General features: G+C 42.7%; 1 protein-coding gene across 4 annotated transcripts in view; it reads right to left on the reverse strand.

Annotated features, from left to right (window-relative positions):
* Window positions 1-9,352: 9,352 nt before the first annotated feature.
* The window catches only part of LOC104866349 (protein transport protein Sec16B), a 39,290-nt gene continuing 31,916 nt past the window's right edge, over window positions 9,353-16,726 (reverse strand). For 2 of the 4 annotated variants that reach the window (XM_033762111.1, XM_033762109.1), the window contains 6 exons: window positions 12,966-13,118; window positions 12,685-12,777; window positions 12,238-12,310; window positions 12,015-12,094; window positions 11,029-11,136; window positions 9,353-10,413 (listed from right to left, as the gene is read on the reverse strand). In XM_033762111.1, coding sequence (XP_033618002.1) covers window positions 10,345-10,413; window positions 11,029-11,136; window positions 12,015-12,094; window positions 12,238-12,310; window positions 12,685-12,777; window positions 12,966-13,118 — 576 coding nt within the window. In that variant the 3' untranslated portion in view covers window positions 9,353-10,344. Of the gene's footprint in view, window positions 10,414-11,028; window positions 11,137-12,014; window positions 12,095-12,237; window positions 12,311-12,684; window positions 12,781-12,965; window positions 13,119-16,726 lie in introns of all 4 variants that reach the window. The other 2 variants (XM_033762110.1, XM_033762108.1) reach the window with 2 other exon arrangements.

Raw genomic sequence — 16,726 nt, forward strand, 5'->3', positions numbered from 1 at the left:
CAGATAAGGCAGACAATGATGTATCCTGATTCTAATTCGGGAACTGCTATGCCACCTCGTTAATATGGGAAAATGTGTTAAAAAGCTGCTGATAAACAGCTGCACACAGGCAGAAATAGTGACTCCCATCACATGTACAAGCTTTATTGGCTCTCCAACGTTACATGAGACACTGAGCTTCACCCGCGTGTGTAAACTGGGTGATTTGCCGTAACGCTCCACATTCTAGGTAGACGCTTTGCTATATGATGTCTCCCCAACCACAGTTTAAGGACACTTCTGATTTACACAGCCCTGTAAACTGCCTCTTTCTTAGAAAGAACTGTCACATCGCCCGGTGTAGTTGTTTTAATATTCCAGTTTATCAATAAAACAGAAGATGGACCAGCTTTCATGCATTGCAGAGTTTCTCACAGCTGAATTTCTGCTCACTCGGAGAGCATTTGATTAAGAAATTAGATATGAGTTACATGTGAATCCGCACAAGATCCACAGCTAGAGTTAGAAAACAGGTTTGTTGGACATGTTACAGCCAGAGCAGATTTTTAAAACTTGCAGGTGATATTGCTGAAAGCCAGAGAAACATCCCAATGTACCTTACCTCAAGGAGGCTCTGCTTGCTGTTTCTCCAGCTGCACTTCCAACTAGAGGAAAAGCTTCACCAAAACTTAATTCCAATTACCTCTCCCCTCCGGGCCCTGCCTCCCCCTTTCCCGGTGACAGATTGACGGCCTCCTCAGGTGCCTCCTGAGTGCACCCTGTGACCAGGGACAACAGCACTCAGCTTGCTGAATTGATTTCCACCAGGTCCCCATTTAGCCTGGGCCTGTGGAGTTGATTTTCATCACTGACCTTCCCTTGACCCTCCCGCAACAGAGGAATCACAGCCTGTTGCAGGAACTTTCTCCGCTAGATAAATATGTCACTGTGTTCTGTGAGTTAGCAGGAGGCAGCTGCTCCCTTCCTTCTGGATGGAGGACTATGTATTTGTATAATTTTTATATTATGTTTGTTTTCTTGGCGGATGGCTTACTTCTTTTTGGGGTGACGTGGCGGGGAGAAGGGTGTAACTCTCCGGGCGTGTTCTGCTTCATAAGAGGCAGATAATAGAAAGGTAGAGTTTTTTAACATACGGAGAATAAAGCTATATAATTTAATGAAATGTAAAGAACACTGGATCCCGCAGTTATCCTGGCAGTACTTGCGACATGGTAACTTAGAGACAGGATTTTCTTTCCAGAAGCATTTAGAGGATTCTCCGGGCCCACCCATCTCTCTCGACCTATTTCCTCCGGACGCTGTCCCTTCTCTCACCCGCAGGACAGCCTGAACAAGCCGCGGTCTGTGTGCCCCCTCTAGACAATGTGGAGCCTCCCTGGCAGCACTGAAGGTGGGGGGCCCTAGAACTGCAAATATAGCATGAAGGGAAAGACCTTGGTATAAAAATTGACCTAATTAAGACACTACAGGGCAAAGCATTCCAATAGCAATTACACAGGTTGTAAAGGGGTGAAGTACCTTTTAAAACCAAGAGCTGCTTCTGCCAGAAATAAGCGCCCTGAAGGGTCGAATGAGGAGTTGTAAACGCAGGACATCACTGGTGTTGACCTTAAACGGGGCATTTCCATCTCGGGCTGTGTGGGCTGCCAGCCGGGAGGCTTCTATAACCAGCACTTGGCACCTTCTTCTCCAGACTCCCTCATCTCTCCCTCCCTCATCTCTCCCCGGACAGTTTCGCAGAAGCTATGACGGTCTCCTCATTTGTAGTCCTGGTCTCTCTTACCTAACCATTCATTCATTCCCAGATTCTGTTTGAGCATTTACTGTACTCCAAAACTTACGTCACCTTCTAAAGATGCAGACAGATCAAACTATGACAACGGAGTGTGGGCTTTGGGCTCGTTTGGGGCTCATTTCTCTTGTTTGCAAAGAAAAGTGCACAGAGGGATCATGACTGTAAGGCTCTGATTTGTTCTCAAGTCATGAGTCCTTATCCAAATACCAAAGAAGTAGAAATCAAATCCTGAGCTCCCAAACTCAATTTTCATTCCAGGACAATGCAGTTTTTCTATGATCCCAAATCACACGACAGGACACAAAAACAAATTAAAAGTCAATGACTGTCTCTAGATCAGGTATAGTTTGTGGATTTTTTTTGCAAATAGTTATGAGGTTCTGATTTGGGGAAATTATTCATTCATGTCTATTTTGAATACCAAGTCCTTAGGGGGCATAGGCACTGTGCAAGTTGTTAGAAATACAACAACAAATGAGTCACAATATCTTTCCTGTCCCTGGGAAGTCAAAAGTCTATCCGAAAAAATAAATTTACTCAAAAAAAAAAAAAAACACTTGAATAAGCAGTAACCCTCAGTAACAGAAGGGAAGGGGGCACAAAGAGTGATCCTAGCAGAGATACTGCAAGACTAAGGATAAAAGTCACTGGTCCTGCTTTGGCTCACAAAACGGGTATAGCTGCTCTAATCGAAGTGAACAAGACATAAAGGAGCAGGTCCAAATGCAGACTGCAAGGGGCAACCCCCAGGTCCTTGGAGGAACATTTAAACCCTTTTGCCTCCACTTCCTCATCTGTAAAGTGAGGCTACAGCCTTCCAAGTTGTTCTATGGATGTAGAAAGACACCATCAGTGAAGCACAGGCATGATGCATTCCTGACTCTATGTCCACTGTCCAATTTGAACATGTTATTTAAACTAGATGCTGTCAGTTTGCAATAGCTAAAACTTGGAAACAGCCCATTTATTGCCCATCAATTGGAAACTGGATAAAGATGATGTGGTTTTTCTATAAAATGGAATACTACTCAGCCATAAAGAATGAGAAATTAGATTCATTCGTAGGAAAATGGATACATATTGAGGATATGCTCCTAAGTGAAATAAATAAGTCACACATGGGTAAATACCAAATAGTTTCTCTGGTGTGAAAAACTATAATGGTACATAAGATCCTAATGAGATAATTGACAATGTGAAATAGGAAGAAAAGGGCTAAAGGTATAGGGAGTGTGGGAAGGGTAGGGGAAAGGTAATAAAGAAAAAGAAAAAATATGAGAAAATGAAAAGATGGAAATAAAGTGTTTGTAAATGGGGAGGGGAGGAGGGGGTGAAGGGAGGGCAGGGACAAGGGGAAAAAATAAAAACCAAGACCTGTCATGTAAAGGTGCAAGATCCCAATAATGGATGTAACTGTACTGTATACCTAAAATGTACCAATAAACTCAATGAGAAAAAAATAAATAAACTAGGTGCCTGAAGTAAAAGCATGTAAACTTGTACAATAGCACCTGGTACAAAAACCTTAGTTACCATTATTGATTCTTTTGTTACTACAAATATATCCTGAATGTTACAATTGTAAAAGCTTCACGTTTTAAGTTATCTTCCCATATTCAAAGGAAAAGATAGCCTAGAAACCAGAACTTTCATGAAGCCAGTTTAGAAAAACTGATTAATCTCCCCAGACCATCACTTTTCCACTGGTAAAGTTACCCTGTCTAGGACCTTCCAGATAGCAGGCAAACTTAGGGCCACCATGAACCCCCAATAGTACCTTGAGCAAGAGTAACTGTGGCTTGAACCTGGTCTCTCATTAGCCTCCCCATTTATCTGGTGCGGTCTTTTAGGGTTTGGACTCTGTTCTCACTTATTCACCCCATAGGAGACCCTTAGTAAATGTTTGTTGAATGAGCAGAACCAACGTATTTAGCTGAGAAGTTTAAAGGCACTGAGAGGTTACACTGATTTACTTAAAGTGACAAGTTTAGCTAGTAGGAGACAAGAGTCTGGAACTAAAAGTCTTCTCATTCTTACTATATCTTCCCCAAGACTATAAGTCAGCTTCTACAAAGTAATAAATTGGGAGTCATTGTTTTCTGTGCAAATAATTATTAATTTTAAGGATTTGACATCAATTACTTTTAAATTGCAAGCTATCCTAGTGCATTCAGAAATTAATTTGATTTAGCAAATTTCAGTGTATCTACAACTTGTCAGTAATATATCTGTTGCACAAAGCAAATGTGGCTGGATTGTGACTCAAGGTTTTAATTGATGTGCATTATGAGGATGACTAATTCCATCTGCAGGCTTTGGGTGGATTTGTTTTTTCCTTGTTTGCAAAGAAAAGAAGTTGAAGAATTGCACAGAGGGGTCATGACTATAAGGTTCTAATTTGTGCTTGATTCATGTGTATTTATCCAAATACCAAAAAAGTAGAAATAAAGCCTTGAACTCCAAAACTCAAATTATTTTCATTCCAAGACAATGAAGTTTCTTCATGACCCCAAACCACACTTATAGAACACAAAAACAATTTAAAAGTCCATGATTATCTCTTGCTTCCAAAATGGCTCTTAAAACTCAAAGTCAAGTGCCTGCCTCCCAAGCACAAGGTCCTGAGTTCAATCCCTGGTACCAAAAAAAAGAAAAAATAAAGGCCTTTGATTTCCAAGGTCCTGGTTTTAGGAAACATAAACATTGACTAATGTCACCACATATATCACCACAGTGATATATGCTCACCCATGTTTATAGTGGCACAGTTTGTAATAGGTAAAACATGGAAACAGCCCAGTTGCCCATCAACTGGAGACTGGATAAGGAAGATGTGATATATATATATATACCACATCTTCCATATATATATATGGGTAGTATTCAGCCATAAAGAATGAGAAACTAGAGGCATTTATAGCTAAATGGATGCACATTGAGGACATACTCTTCAGTGAAATTAATAGAACACACAAGTGTAAATATCATATAGTTTCTCTGGTGTGATAAACTAAAAGTGTAAATAAGGATCAAAATGTATAATAGATATTGTGTAATGGGAAGAAAAGGGCTAAAGGTGTAAGGGAAGTAGGAGGGGTAGTGGAACGGTAAGAAGAGAAAAGAAAAAATAAGAGAAAAGGAAAAAATGGAAATAAAGTCTTTGTAAATAGGGAAGGGTGGAGAGGGTGAAGGGAGGCCAGAGAATGGGGAAAAAATAAGAACCAAGATACATCATGTAAAGGTACAAGATCCCAATGATGAATGTAACTGTATTATATACCTAAAATGTACCAATAAAAAATTTTTTTAAATATTTTTCAAAGAATAAGTCAAAATAAAATTTTCTAGACAGAAGTTTGTATTCTTGACACAGGATGTTACATCCTAACCTGGTAAAGCTTTGTGAGTATTGCTATCATTTGGATATGGTTCAAGTGGGTTCCCCAAGGATTTGTGTGTTGGAAACTTGGTCTCCAATGTGATGAGAGGTCGTGGAACCTTTATGAGGTAGGACTGAGTGAGAAGTAGTTAGGTCCTGGAGAGGTGCTGTCCTAGGAGAAGATTAAGGCAGCTCTCATGGGACCAGGTTTATGAGTTGTCATAGAAGAGCAAGACCGGTCTCCCTCCCTGGATTCCTGATCTATCATGTGAGTTCTCCCTGTCACATACACTGCAGTGTTACCGTCTGCCATAGTGTGATCCAGTCAAGGGGACCCTCACCAGAGGCCAAATTGGAGCCACCCAATCTTAGTCTTTCAGCCTCCAAAACTGTGAACTACATAAACTTCTTTCTACATTACCCAGCTCTAATATTTTGTTACAGCAATGGGGCGGGGGGGGGGCGGGGGGGACAAACTAATATAGAGGGGTTGCTTGAGAGATGGCACCCGTGTGTGCACAAACCCCAAATCACTCCCCGTCTTGGCCCCTTCCTTTCAGAGGTGTTCCACTGACTGCAATATTCAGTCTTTTCCTGCCTCCAAATCCTATAAAGCTCGGTGGGGAACAGGAAGGAATTCTGTACTGGCTAAATCTAAATCCGATCTTTGTTGAGAAACAGCATAATGCCTGACGCACCTTTCTATTATATTCAGAAATGAGCTCCGTGTGCATAGTCCAGAGACAATGTGGCTAAAAGCCCAGATTCTGAGGTCAGAATACCTGGATTCCAATTTCAGCTCAATCCTTTCCATCTATGGAAATTTGGGTAAAATATTTAACTTCTCTCTTGTATTCTTATTTAATTCATATATTATGTGTTGGAATAACAATACTATAACCTTCATAAAATACATAACATGGTGCCTGACACAAAGTCCTCAATAGATGTTATTACTGTTGTTGTTATTATTATTATTATTATTATTATTATTGAAATTCAGAATATTTGACCACAGCAGCTACCAAGAGATTCCAAGAATGTATCTTATTTAATCCAAAATTCTCATAAAGAAAAGCCCATTTTGTAAGACTTCACTTCTTAAGGTGGGGCATAAGTCAATGGCCTTCTAAAATGTGACAGAGCTCCAGGTACAAATCAAGGCAGCAGCCATTTTCCACCTCCACTGGAGTCCAGGTGAAGGTCTTAGAGAACCACATGAGCAACTTGGGTATCAAGTAGTTGAAATCACTTTCTTGTGTTGGGAGAGCATGGGCCTTGAGGCTGAAACCTCAAGGAAAGTGTGACCCCACCACCACCTTTCAAGATTCTTAAAAAGTTGGAGGGCCAGGGATTTAGCTCAGTGATTCCACTGTCTGCCTTGCAAACTCAAGGTCCCAAGTTTGATCCCCTGTACAAAAAAAAAAAAAAAAAAAAAAAAGAGTTGGATAAGCCCTCTTTCAAATGAGTAGGGACCAATAAAGCATCTCGTGTTAAAACAACAGGCAGTTTTCACTGGTCAAGTTAAATTAAGCTGCTATTGACCTTCTTCCAGAAAAATTCTATTACCTAGGGATATAAATACACAAAAAAGGATGGAAGTATGAGACGCAGATTCCTCCACTTAGTGAGACTGTGATGAAAACATTTTAACATGCTATTAGTCTTTGCTCAAAATAACTTTAAATCTCATTAAGAAACCATTTCTGAAGAGCCTGAATGAGTGATGACCAGGGCCTAAGTGCTTTATGAGAGCAAACAGGCCCTGAGGCCCTTTGTAGGAGCAACTTCAGCTGAGTGCCTACACCCTGTTGTTATTGCTTGTAGATCACGCAACTGTATTGCAATTTCCAGCTTAAAACAGAAAACTGAAGAGGGGAAAAGTCACTGTACTGTGGGAAGGAGAGTCAGGTAAAGTCATGTGTGTAGAGAGAAGGAGTAGGCACCTGTTATACTTTGTAAGCGGAAGAATGTTTTGCAAATTATCTCAGTAGAAAAGTCCTGATTTTAGTGTGAGAGAAGATGTAGTCTCTTTCTCTTCCTCCTGGTTGCTCAGGGGAAGAAACCAAAATGAGAGCTGCTTTCTAGCAGGGGGAAAATCTGAAAGCTTTGATGTTGGGAACCTGAAGCCTGAGTCAGGGCTGAAGAGGGAGGATGTGTAGATGACTGAGGAATCCAGGCTCATTCACAGTTTTATAGCCATAGAAGAGGGTTAGACAGAGGGCTGGGATGGAGATGTGTGATAAAGATACTTAAGTGGAATTTAACGGTTTGTGCTCTTTCAAATTATTGAACATTAAGTTTAAATGTTTTCATATAAATATTAAATTATATGTATATAGCAGAATCACAATTTTACACTGTATCATTCAGTTCTACAAAGGGAAATGTGGCTTCTTTATTCAGTAGCAATTATCTATTTTTCCTCCAAGTTTGTACTTTACTGAGCAGGGGGGTGGGAGGGACTTGACAATAATATTTCAAGAACTCCCCTTTTAAGGAGAATCTTTAGGTCATTCCTTTGTTTAAAGAGGGAGAATTCCATTCACTCACTCCTCACAGATGGCTCAAGGTGATGGGATAGAGGGCCTCTGAGCCATACAATGTGCCCTGTCCCTTGATGGGGCTGGTTAGGCCCAGACTTGACCTGTTGTCTTTGGAGCACCACTGGCCCCACCTGGCCTGTGGGGTCATCCTGCAACTATTCCTTTCTGGAGACCACACCACACCAGGCAGCCAGAGGCTTTGCCTCAAATCACGGACCTAGTTACCCCCAAGCCACGCTGGACAAGTTGCTCAGGCAAAGTCAGCTTCCCCCCGGTCTCGAAGCCTCTCCCAGTACGTGGGTTTCTAACCCCAATGTCTTCCCATCCTGCTCTATTCCCCAAACCTCCTCCTGTACTCACTTTATGTCACTGAAACTGGTTTTAATCAGCTGAAGCTATAAAATGATCAGCAACACAGCTGATAACTAAAAATTTTAAGTGACCCCACTTCATTAGACCCTTTCTGGACCCTTGGGATTGGTTTTGGCCAAGCATATAGAGACTAATGGGCATATTCTGACTTTGCCAGAATGAAAACTTTCCATTGTGAATTAACATTAACCTCCTCCCTCTCTGATATGTAAAACAATCTGCTTTTTCCACCTCAGAAAATGTGCTCAGTGCTGTGTATTGCTTTGCCTGGGAAGTAAATAAGCTCAGTGCTTTCCAAGAGTAACACTTACAGGAGGGGGATTCATGAACACAGGGTCTGGTGCCTGTGCCTTCCTCTTTGGTCTTCATGCTCCTCCCCCTCCTCTGCAGTGCTCCTTTTCATTGGACAGGACTCCCCCTGTGTCATTGTTCCCAGGGGAACTGCACCCCATGACTTAGCCTTGCTGGCAGATGGAATGTAGGAGGAGAAACTAGCTTAGCAATAAGGACATATCTTAGAAGTACCTTTAAATTATTATTCCCATTATGTGCTTATATGAAAAAAGAAAGAAAAATCTACAGTTAAACTTGGTAGGCAAGAGAGGCAAGATTTTACTTAATTCAATTACACACTAATAATGCAAAGCACCTATACAGTTGTTAGTATGCACTGGTCAATTTTCTAAGACCTTGATTCATTCAAGTCTTTCAATGTCCCTATAAGGTAGGTGTTATTATTTTTGTTTTCATCCTCCTGAGATAACCTTGCCCAAGGTAATAAGGTTGGGCTGTGCACTAGTAGGGTTTAAATCTAGACAGTTTGGCTCCTGCAAAGCTCACCTCCCACTGTCTTAGCGCTGCCACTGGGTGTCAGCATGCTAAAATGGAGAAACAAAAGGGAACTACATGTACTGAGGGCCTGCTAGCAAAACACTTATGCATGCATTTTCTAATTTAATCTAAGAGGTGGAAAAACTTTTCAGGGAACGGAATATGCCACATTTAGTTAGTAGAGTGACAGGTTTGTGTCAGAGGAGCTTTTGTCTATGGTTTTTTAAAAAATTGCAAAAATGGTAGCATTCGAATAGACTCGGAAGTGAAGAGAACTGGTCCCCAGATTCTTCATTAACAAAGCGCTTTTTCCAGCTATTCACACCTGCTCACACAATGAAACCATTATTAGAATGACTTCAGGGAAGAGACCATCAATGTGCTTTTCCCCCTGTGCAAAAACTCAGCCAGAGACATGCATTTGCTATAAAATTATCTAGATTTAATCGCTGCCAACATCAGAACCATAGTACATTAAAGTGCAAAACCTGTATGTACAATTACACATACAAAAAGCGTTCTTTGTGAAGAGCAATTTTCAGCAAATCTGACAAACAGCAAGAATCATTCCTATTTTTGGTTTGCACGGAGAAATGGAAATTTCCAAGATATCCCCCTCCTCCCTCTGGCTCCAGTGACCCTCTGAACATCAGTTTGCAAAGGCCTGAGGTAGAAAGGGAGTTATTAACCACACCCGGCACTCATTCCTCCCTTTTTATGGAAAGGATGAATTTTTAGGAACTGTTTCCCACCATTTATTACACTGATGTTCCATCCATCTGCATCATCAGGTTCAGTAGTTACCATGACAATATGATGCCTACAGCAATCTAACTTGATAGCCAGATGCCAGAATGTGAAAAAATAGGACCAGCTAAGAAAGTGAGAGAAATATAATTAATCTGAACTGCACAGAAAATGTGCACAAAACCAGGATGAGGAAGAAAATTGCTAAAATGTCATTGAAGAGAGAATCATTGAAGGGCAGCAATAATCGAGTTTCAGTATAAAAACCTGGCTAACTAGAGCCATAACTGAGACTGAAAAAGGAGTCAAAGTTAGTCCGGAATATCGCCCTGAGCCCCGCTTACAGAGTTGGTGGCATCGTCACTGATTCTGACCATGGGAATCGAGGCTCTCACGCCGCCATCTCAAGAGATGTTGTCATAACTCTGCCCACTTCTCTCTGCCACTGCTCTCGAGCTTTCTATCCAATGTAATAAATTCCGTCATTCTGAAGTTAAGCTTCAGCTAAGTCATGAGAGGTCCGATTCCCTCACCTTCCAATTATCCACTGGAGGCAACAGGCTAATACAACACTCTTTAGGGCCTGAATATGAGAGAGGGGATGGGAGATCAAGAAAAGGAGAGCAATATAGGAACTGCATTCCAGGAGACAGGTCTGGGATGGGTGGTTGTTCTCAGCATGGCTGGGTTGGATAGCGGTGCTGAGCTAGGCGGCTTGGTCTACTCAGGCTGGTAGCTGGTAGCTGGAAAAGAAGAGCAAACGCTGCACTAGACAACAGACCCTGGAGTGACTCTGCCCCAGGATGGCTAATTGGATTAAGCAAAGGCAAACTGAGCATCTGTTTAAAATGCTCCAGCTGCAGGTGAGTCCCCAAGGTTGAGTTCTAATGATCAACCTTCACCTCTTAACTATTCTGAAAAGAAATTTAACTTTATAAAGAAGGGAGGCCAAGTGATGTATCAAGAGGGATAAGCCTGCCCCAAGTCACTGAGGAGCAGGGAGCTTGACTTCTCAAAGTTTACAGTGCTCTCCGAACCCCAGCACAGAGGAACTCAGCACTCCCACTACTGCTGCTAACGCCACTGTATCTCTTGCATCTCAAGACCTATTAAAGATCAAGAGAAATATTTATGTCAGGCCCATTTATTAAACATATTCTAGGTGCAAAGCACTTCTCATACATATCTGTGAGGTAGTTATTCATCGCTCGTTTTATAAATGCAGAAACTGAAGCCTACAGAGGTTAAGTCTTTGCCCAAGAACTCACATGCAGTAAGTGGTAAACTGGGACTATCAATCCAGTCTCCTCACTAAACCTCTGTGCTCCTTCATCCCCCTGCCCAGAGCATATCCTTACCCGAGGAACCTGAGATGGGTTGTAGAGAGGAACTGCTCCTTCCAAGGAAGGCGGAGGAGGCAGGACACCAGGTTTGGAGTAGAGCTCAGAAGATACAGAAGATACACTCTGTGGTGGAAAAAATAGAAAGTCCAATCAGCGGCTACTTCCTAGAATTCCCCGGTCTTCCCTAAGCATCAACTTTGGCCAAGAGACGTGCATGGGAAGGATTTCTTATGAAACTCAGGAAATCTCCAGCAGACAGACATTCAAGTGGGCACAATGAATACCTGGGCCTGGGGTGGCAAAGCAGAGGCTCAGGGCTGTCACACCTGAAGTAGGTGAGAAGGAAAAGCCATAATACATCAGATCCATACCATCACAAAAGGTAATACCAGACTCTTTTGATACCCTAAAATACTATGAGAGTGTTCACACCAGGCTTCAGGAAATAAAAATGCTTTCCTAGTGACAGGAATGAAATCCCTACCGAGGCGGACAACTCGTGAAGAATTTATCACAGCCCCAGTCAAGAGCACCAGTGAAGTCCAGCTCCCACTGAGACAGGGTCCCTCCAGAACTTCATCTGGTGAAGATCTAGCCCCTAGTACAGTGGAATGTATTTGAAGATGGAATCTTTAAAGAGGTCGTGTGGGTGCCTGATCAGACATGAAAGCTGAACACAGATACACACAGAGGAGAAACCATTTGAAGACACAGAGAGAAGACAGCCAACTACAAGCTCAGGAGAGAGGCCTCAGACAAAACTTTGTTCTTGCACTTCCAGTCCCAGAACTGTGAGAAAATAAATTTCTGTTGTTTAATCCCTCTGGTCTGTGGGACTTGGTCATGGCAGCCTGAGGAAACTAATACAGAAATTTCACCCATATTCCCCTTGAGGCAGCCACTCCCACGGTAACATCTCCAGGCCGCAGTGAAAGGAAGCTCAGTCTTCACACACACAAGCACCTGAGGGAATTTTAGGCCCTGGTCCATGGGCTGCTCACCTCAAGCCCCGAGAACCCTCCAATCCCAGTGCTGTCAGCTGTGCCCCCACTGGACAGGGATTCTGAGATTTCATCACCACCTACGGGGCAATGAGTCAGAATGGTTTCCCCTGCTCAGCACTGAGCAGGACCCACCCCTAGAAGGTACCACCCAGCCAGCCCCAGCACCAGCCACAGGATGCGAAGTTATGGGTACCTGTGTCCCTAGAGAAAGTGCTAGTACCTGGCAGGGATAGGGACTCAAGAGGCAGCATGTGTGAGAGGTCCGGGCTGTTCTGGCAGGGAGGCGACGTCTGCTTTGTAGAGAAAAAAAAAAGTCAGCACTGGGGGCGCTAATGGTTAACAACTTCGTGCCCACCTCTGTATTCCTACACCCATAATGTTGCCCCCCTACAACTGTCTCTAGGGTTGTCCCCCGAAAACACATTTTACTCCTGCCCTTCATTTGCTCAATAATCCAAATTAGCTCTGTTCCTAGCCCTCTGCAGACCTTCACAATCTGAAGGTGTCACACACAGAGCAAATTAATTCCTCACAATCTCCCAACACTAAGCTTCTGTTTCATTCAGGCTGGGGCAGAGCCTATGGGCAGCCTGGCACTACGTGGCATTGGGCAGATTTCCGCTGAAAGCCCTCAAGGGAGTGAGCTCCTCCCCTCCCACCACGCTACCTCGGAATCCGTGCAGTCTGATAAGGAGTCTTCCTCAGACAGGCTGTTGGACGGCTTCGATCTAAACCAGCTGAACCAGCCAAATCCTGAGCTCTGCTGGGAAAAAGGAATTTTTATGGCCTGTAGGTTTGTTTCTCCCCACTGAATGTGAGATCAGCCTACCCCAATATGGGAGGGGGAAAATGGAGGGGAGAGGACACAACCAAAGTAGACACTCCCAATTCGGCTCCTCGTTTAGGAAGGAGAAGGAGGGGAAGGAAGAAAAGAACAAGGCCCTCTACCTTTGTGCTGTCTTTCAGGTCGCCTGACTTTTCTCTCTGCGAAGCACTTGAGGACGGCTTTTTATCTGCTTCATCAGTGGACTCCTCCTCATCCTCCTGGACTGAGACACCAGAATTCTCAGAGAAAGTTCGTGCTCTGGGAGCCAGCGGTACCTGGGATTTTAAAAAGAACGAACATTCACATAGCACTCGATAGGTTCCAAAGCCCATGTTCCTTCCATCTGACCACTCAGTAAATCAGGACACTCTTACGGGATCGGATGTCACCGAGGGGAGGTAAGGCTCATCCATGAAGAATGACTTGCCAAAGACTGCAGGACAAGGCCAATCCCAAACCCAGGCGGCAAGTTCTCCCTAACCTTAGAAAGTTATGTTTGCTATGCTGCCTCTCCAGAAACAGTTTCCAGAACTGGTACAAGGCCTGGAGCAGGGGGTGTGTAAGCTACTGCTGGAGATGAAGCAGGCCTGGAGAGACCGCCCAATCCCAAAACACAGAACATAGCCATCAGTGAACCCAACTCATCTTAGAGCTTATTTCCTGGCAGACGCAACTCAAGAGCAATAGTGAACAGTGCCCTCCCCACACCAAGAGGGAACCGAAAATGCCACACGGCTCATAGGAGCTTTCTTCTACTGTGGTATAATGTGCATTGCACAAGTTTACTGCTACAACCACTTCGAAGTGTGTGACTCAGGGGGAGTATGTGTACTCGAATGGCGTACTTCCGTCAGCACCTGCCATCTCCAAACAGAAGCTCTGTGTGCATCAAACTCCGCACATGCCCTGTCCTGGCCCTGGTCACAGCCATTCTATTCCACTTCCTGTCCCTACCAGTTTGCCACATCTAAGTATCTCACAGAAGTAGAACTGTACAACGTGCTGCCGTTTTGGGTTATATTTAAACTTTACACTCTCCATAAAGCATAATTGCTAAAATGTCGGCAAAAATACAGAAAAGGCTTTATTATTTTATTCTAATGAGCATAATAATTATAAAATGCCAGACTCTGATGTAAGTATTCTCACATAGGGATTCATTTAATCCCTACAACAGACCTCTGAGACGGGAACCATTATTATTATCTCATTAGACATACAGCATGACTAAGCACAGAAAGGTTAAAGCCACCTGTCTAAGGCCACATAGTTAGTACAGGGCGAAAAAGGGCTCCAACCTCGACAGTCTGGCTGTGTCCTTCTAAGAATTTCTCCTACTTGAATAGGTCAAGACGTAGATAAGAGTTTATGCACTCAGGTGGCCATGATGTGTATCAGATATGAGTCAAAGAAAGGAGGAGGGAAGGAAGGAAGGAAGGAAGGAAGGAAGGAAGGAAGGAAGGAAGGAAGGAAGAGGAAGGTAGGAAGGAAGGAAGAAAGAAAGAAAGGAAGGGCATGGTAAGGAGGACACAGAGAAAAAGAGGAGACCTGTTACTTTAGTACTCTCCCCTGCTGCACCCCACTTCCTAGGCACAGGGATCCCTTCACTCCCCTCATTAGACAAACTGCACCCACTTCAGCCCGTCCTCTTGCTGTACCCTCTGCCCCGTGTGCACTCTTTCCCAGGGAGCCACCTGGCTCACGTCAGCACTCTAAGCTGAGCTCTGAGCAAAGCCTCCCCAGAGACACCTGCCTCCCTGACCCCTCTAAAGCAAAACCCCTCTCTGTAGAGTTCGTCCTTTCTAGTCACCTCCACCAGATGTCAGCACATGAGGACAGCAGTGTCTGGGTCACTGAGGCACTCCCAGTCCTGTCACTGTGCCTGGTACATGGCAGGAGCTCAGCAAGCCCCTGAGAAGGAACGCTGGCACTTTCACACAGTGGATTTTATTCTATCGATGTTAAAAGCCCTATTTATGAATGATATAGAACATTTTTATATCATCGTAAATTACAAATAGGAAATAAAGCTTACATTCACATTTTAATCATGTCAGAGCATGTAGGTATATACATGTATTTGTAAACATACATTTTTTGTAAACAAGGACTGATCAAAACATGACTGTGTGTATTTTAGCGGAGTAGCTGGATACAAGGTCAACACCCAAAAATCAATAGCCTTCTTGTACACAAATAACAGACTCACTGAGAGACAAATTAGGGAAATAATTCCTTTCACAATAGCATCCAAAAAAATAGCATCCAAACAAATGAAGTATCTAGGAATCAATCTAACAAAAGAAGCAAAAGATCTCTACACTGAAAACTACAGCACTCTGAAAAAAAGAGATCGAAGAGGATATAAGAAAATGGAAAGATATCCCCTGCTCCTGGGTAGGAAGAATCAATATAGTGAAAATGGCCATACTACCAAAACTGCTATACAGATTCAATGCAATGCCAATTGAAATTCCAACACTATATTTCACGGAACTAGAAAAAAGAATCCAAAAAATCATTTGGAACCATAAGAGACCTAGAATAGCAAAAGCCGTCCTAGGCAACAGACACATGGCAGTGGGTACAACAATTCCCAATTTGAAACTACACTACAAAGCCACTGTGATAAAAAGCATGGTAATGGCAAAGAAACAGACCTGAAGATCAGTGGAATGGATTGGAAGACAAAAAAACAACTCCAGATGTACTCAGCTACCTCATCTTTGACAAAGGAGCTGACCATCCCCACTGGAGGAAAGATAGCCTCTTTAATAAATGATGTTGGAAAAACTGGATCTCAACCTGCCAAAGATTAAAACTAGATCTTTATCTTTCACCATGCACTAAATTAAAATCCAAGTGGATTAAAGATCTAAATATTAAAACAGAAACATTACACTTGCTGGAAGATAAGTTAGGAAGAACTCTTAAAGACACTGGCATAGGAAAAGACTTTATGAACAAATCCTCAGTAGCACAGGAACTAGTAGAAAGAATCAACAACTGGAATCTTATCTTATTAAAAAGCTTCTGCAATGCAAATGAAAGTATCAACAGAACTAAGAGACAACCTACAATGTGGGAAAAACTTTTTACCAGCTGCTCCTCAGACAAAGGACTATTATCTAGAATATATAAAGAACTCAAAAAAATCAGCCCCCCCCCAAATATAAAGACCCGGTTCAAAAATAGGCATCTGAAATGAACAGACATTTCTCAAAGAAGTAAAAGCAGCAAGCAAATATATGAAAAAATGCTCCACATCACTGGTCATTGGAGAGAAGCAGAAGAAAACACTGAGATTCCACCTCACCCCACAAAGAATGGCTGCTATCAAGAAATCAAATAATAACAAATGTTGGCGGGGTTGTGGGGAGAAAGGAACCCTTCTCCATTGTTGGTGGGAGTGCAGACTGGTGCAACCACTATGGAAATCAATATAGAGATACCTCAAAGAGCTGGGACTAAAGGCTCCATTTGACCCAGCCATCCCTCTGCTGGGTATCTTTCCAAGAGAACTAAAAGAATCATATCACAGTGATGTATGTGCACCCATGTTTATAGTGACACAGTTTGTAATAGCTAAAACTTAGAAACAGCCCATTTGCCCATCAGTTGGAGATTAGATAAAGAAGATGTGGTTTTTCTATAAAATGGAATACTACTAAGCTATAAAGAATGAGAAATTAGACTCATTCATAGGAAAATGGATACATATTGAGGATATACTTCTAAGTGAAATAAGTAAGTCACACACGTGTAAATACCGAATAGTTTCTCTGGTGAGAATAAACTGTAATACTACATAAGATCCTAATGAGATAACTGACATTGTGAAATGGGAAGAAAAGGGCTAAAGGTGTAGGGAAAATGGGAAGGG

Source organism: Fukomys damarensis, unplaced genomic scaffold (assembly GCF_012274545.1).
Source record: "Fukomys damarensis isolate Sample0158 unplaced genomic scaffold, DMR_v1.0_HiC HiC_scaffold_11, whole genome shotgun sequence".
Lineage (NCBI taxonomy): Eukaryota > Metazoa > Chordata > Mammalia > Rodentia > Bathyergidae > Fukomys > Fukomys damarensis.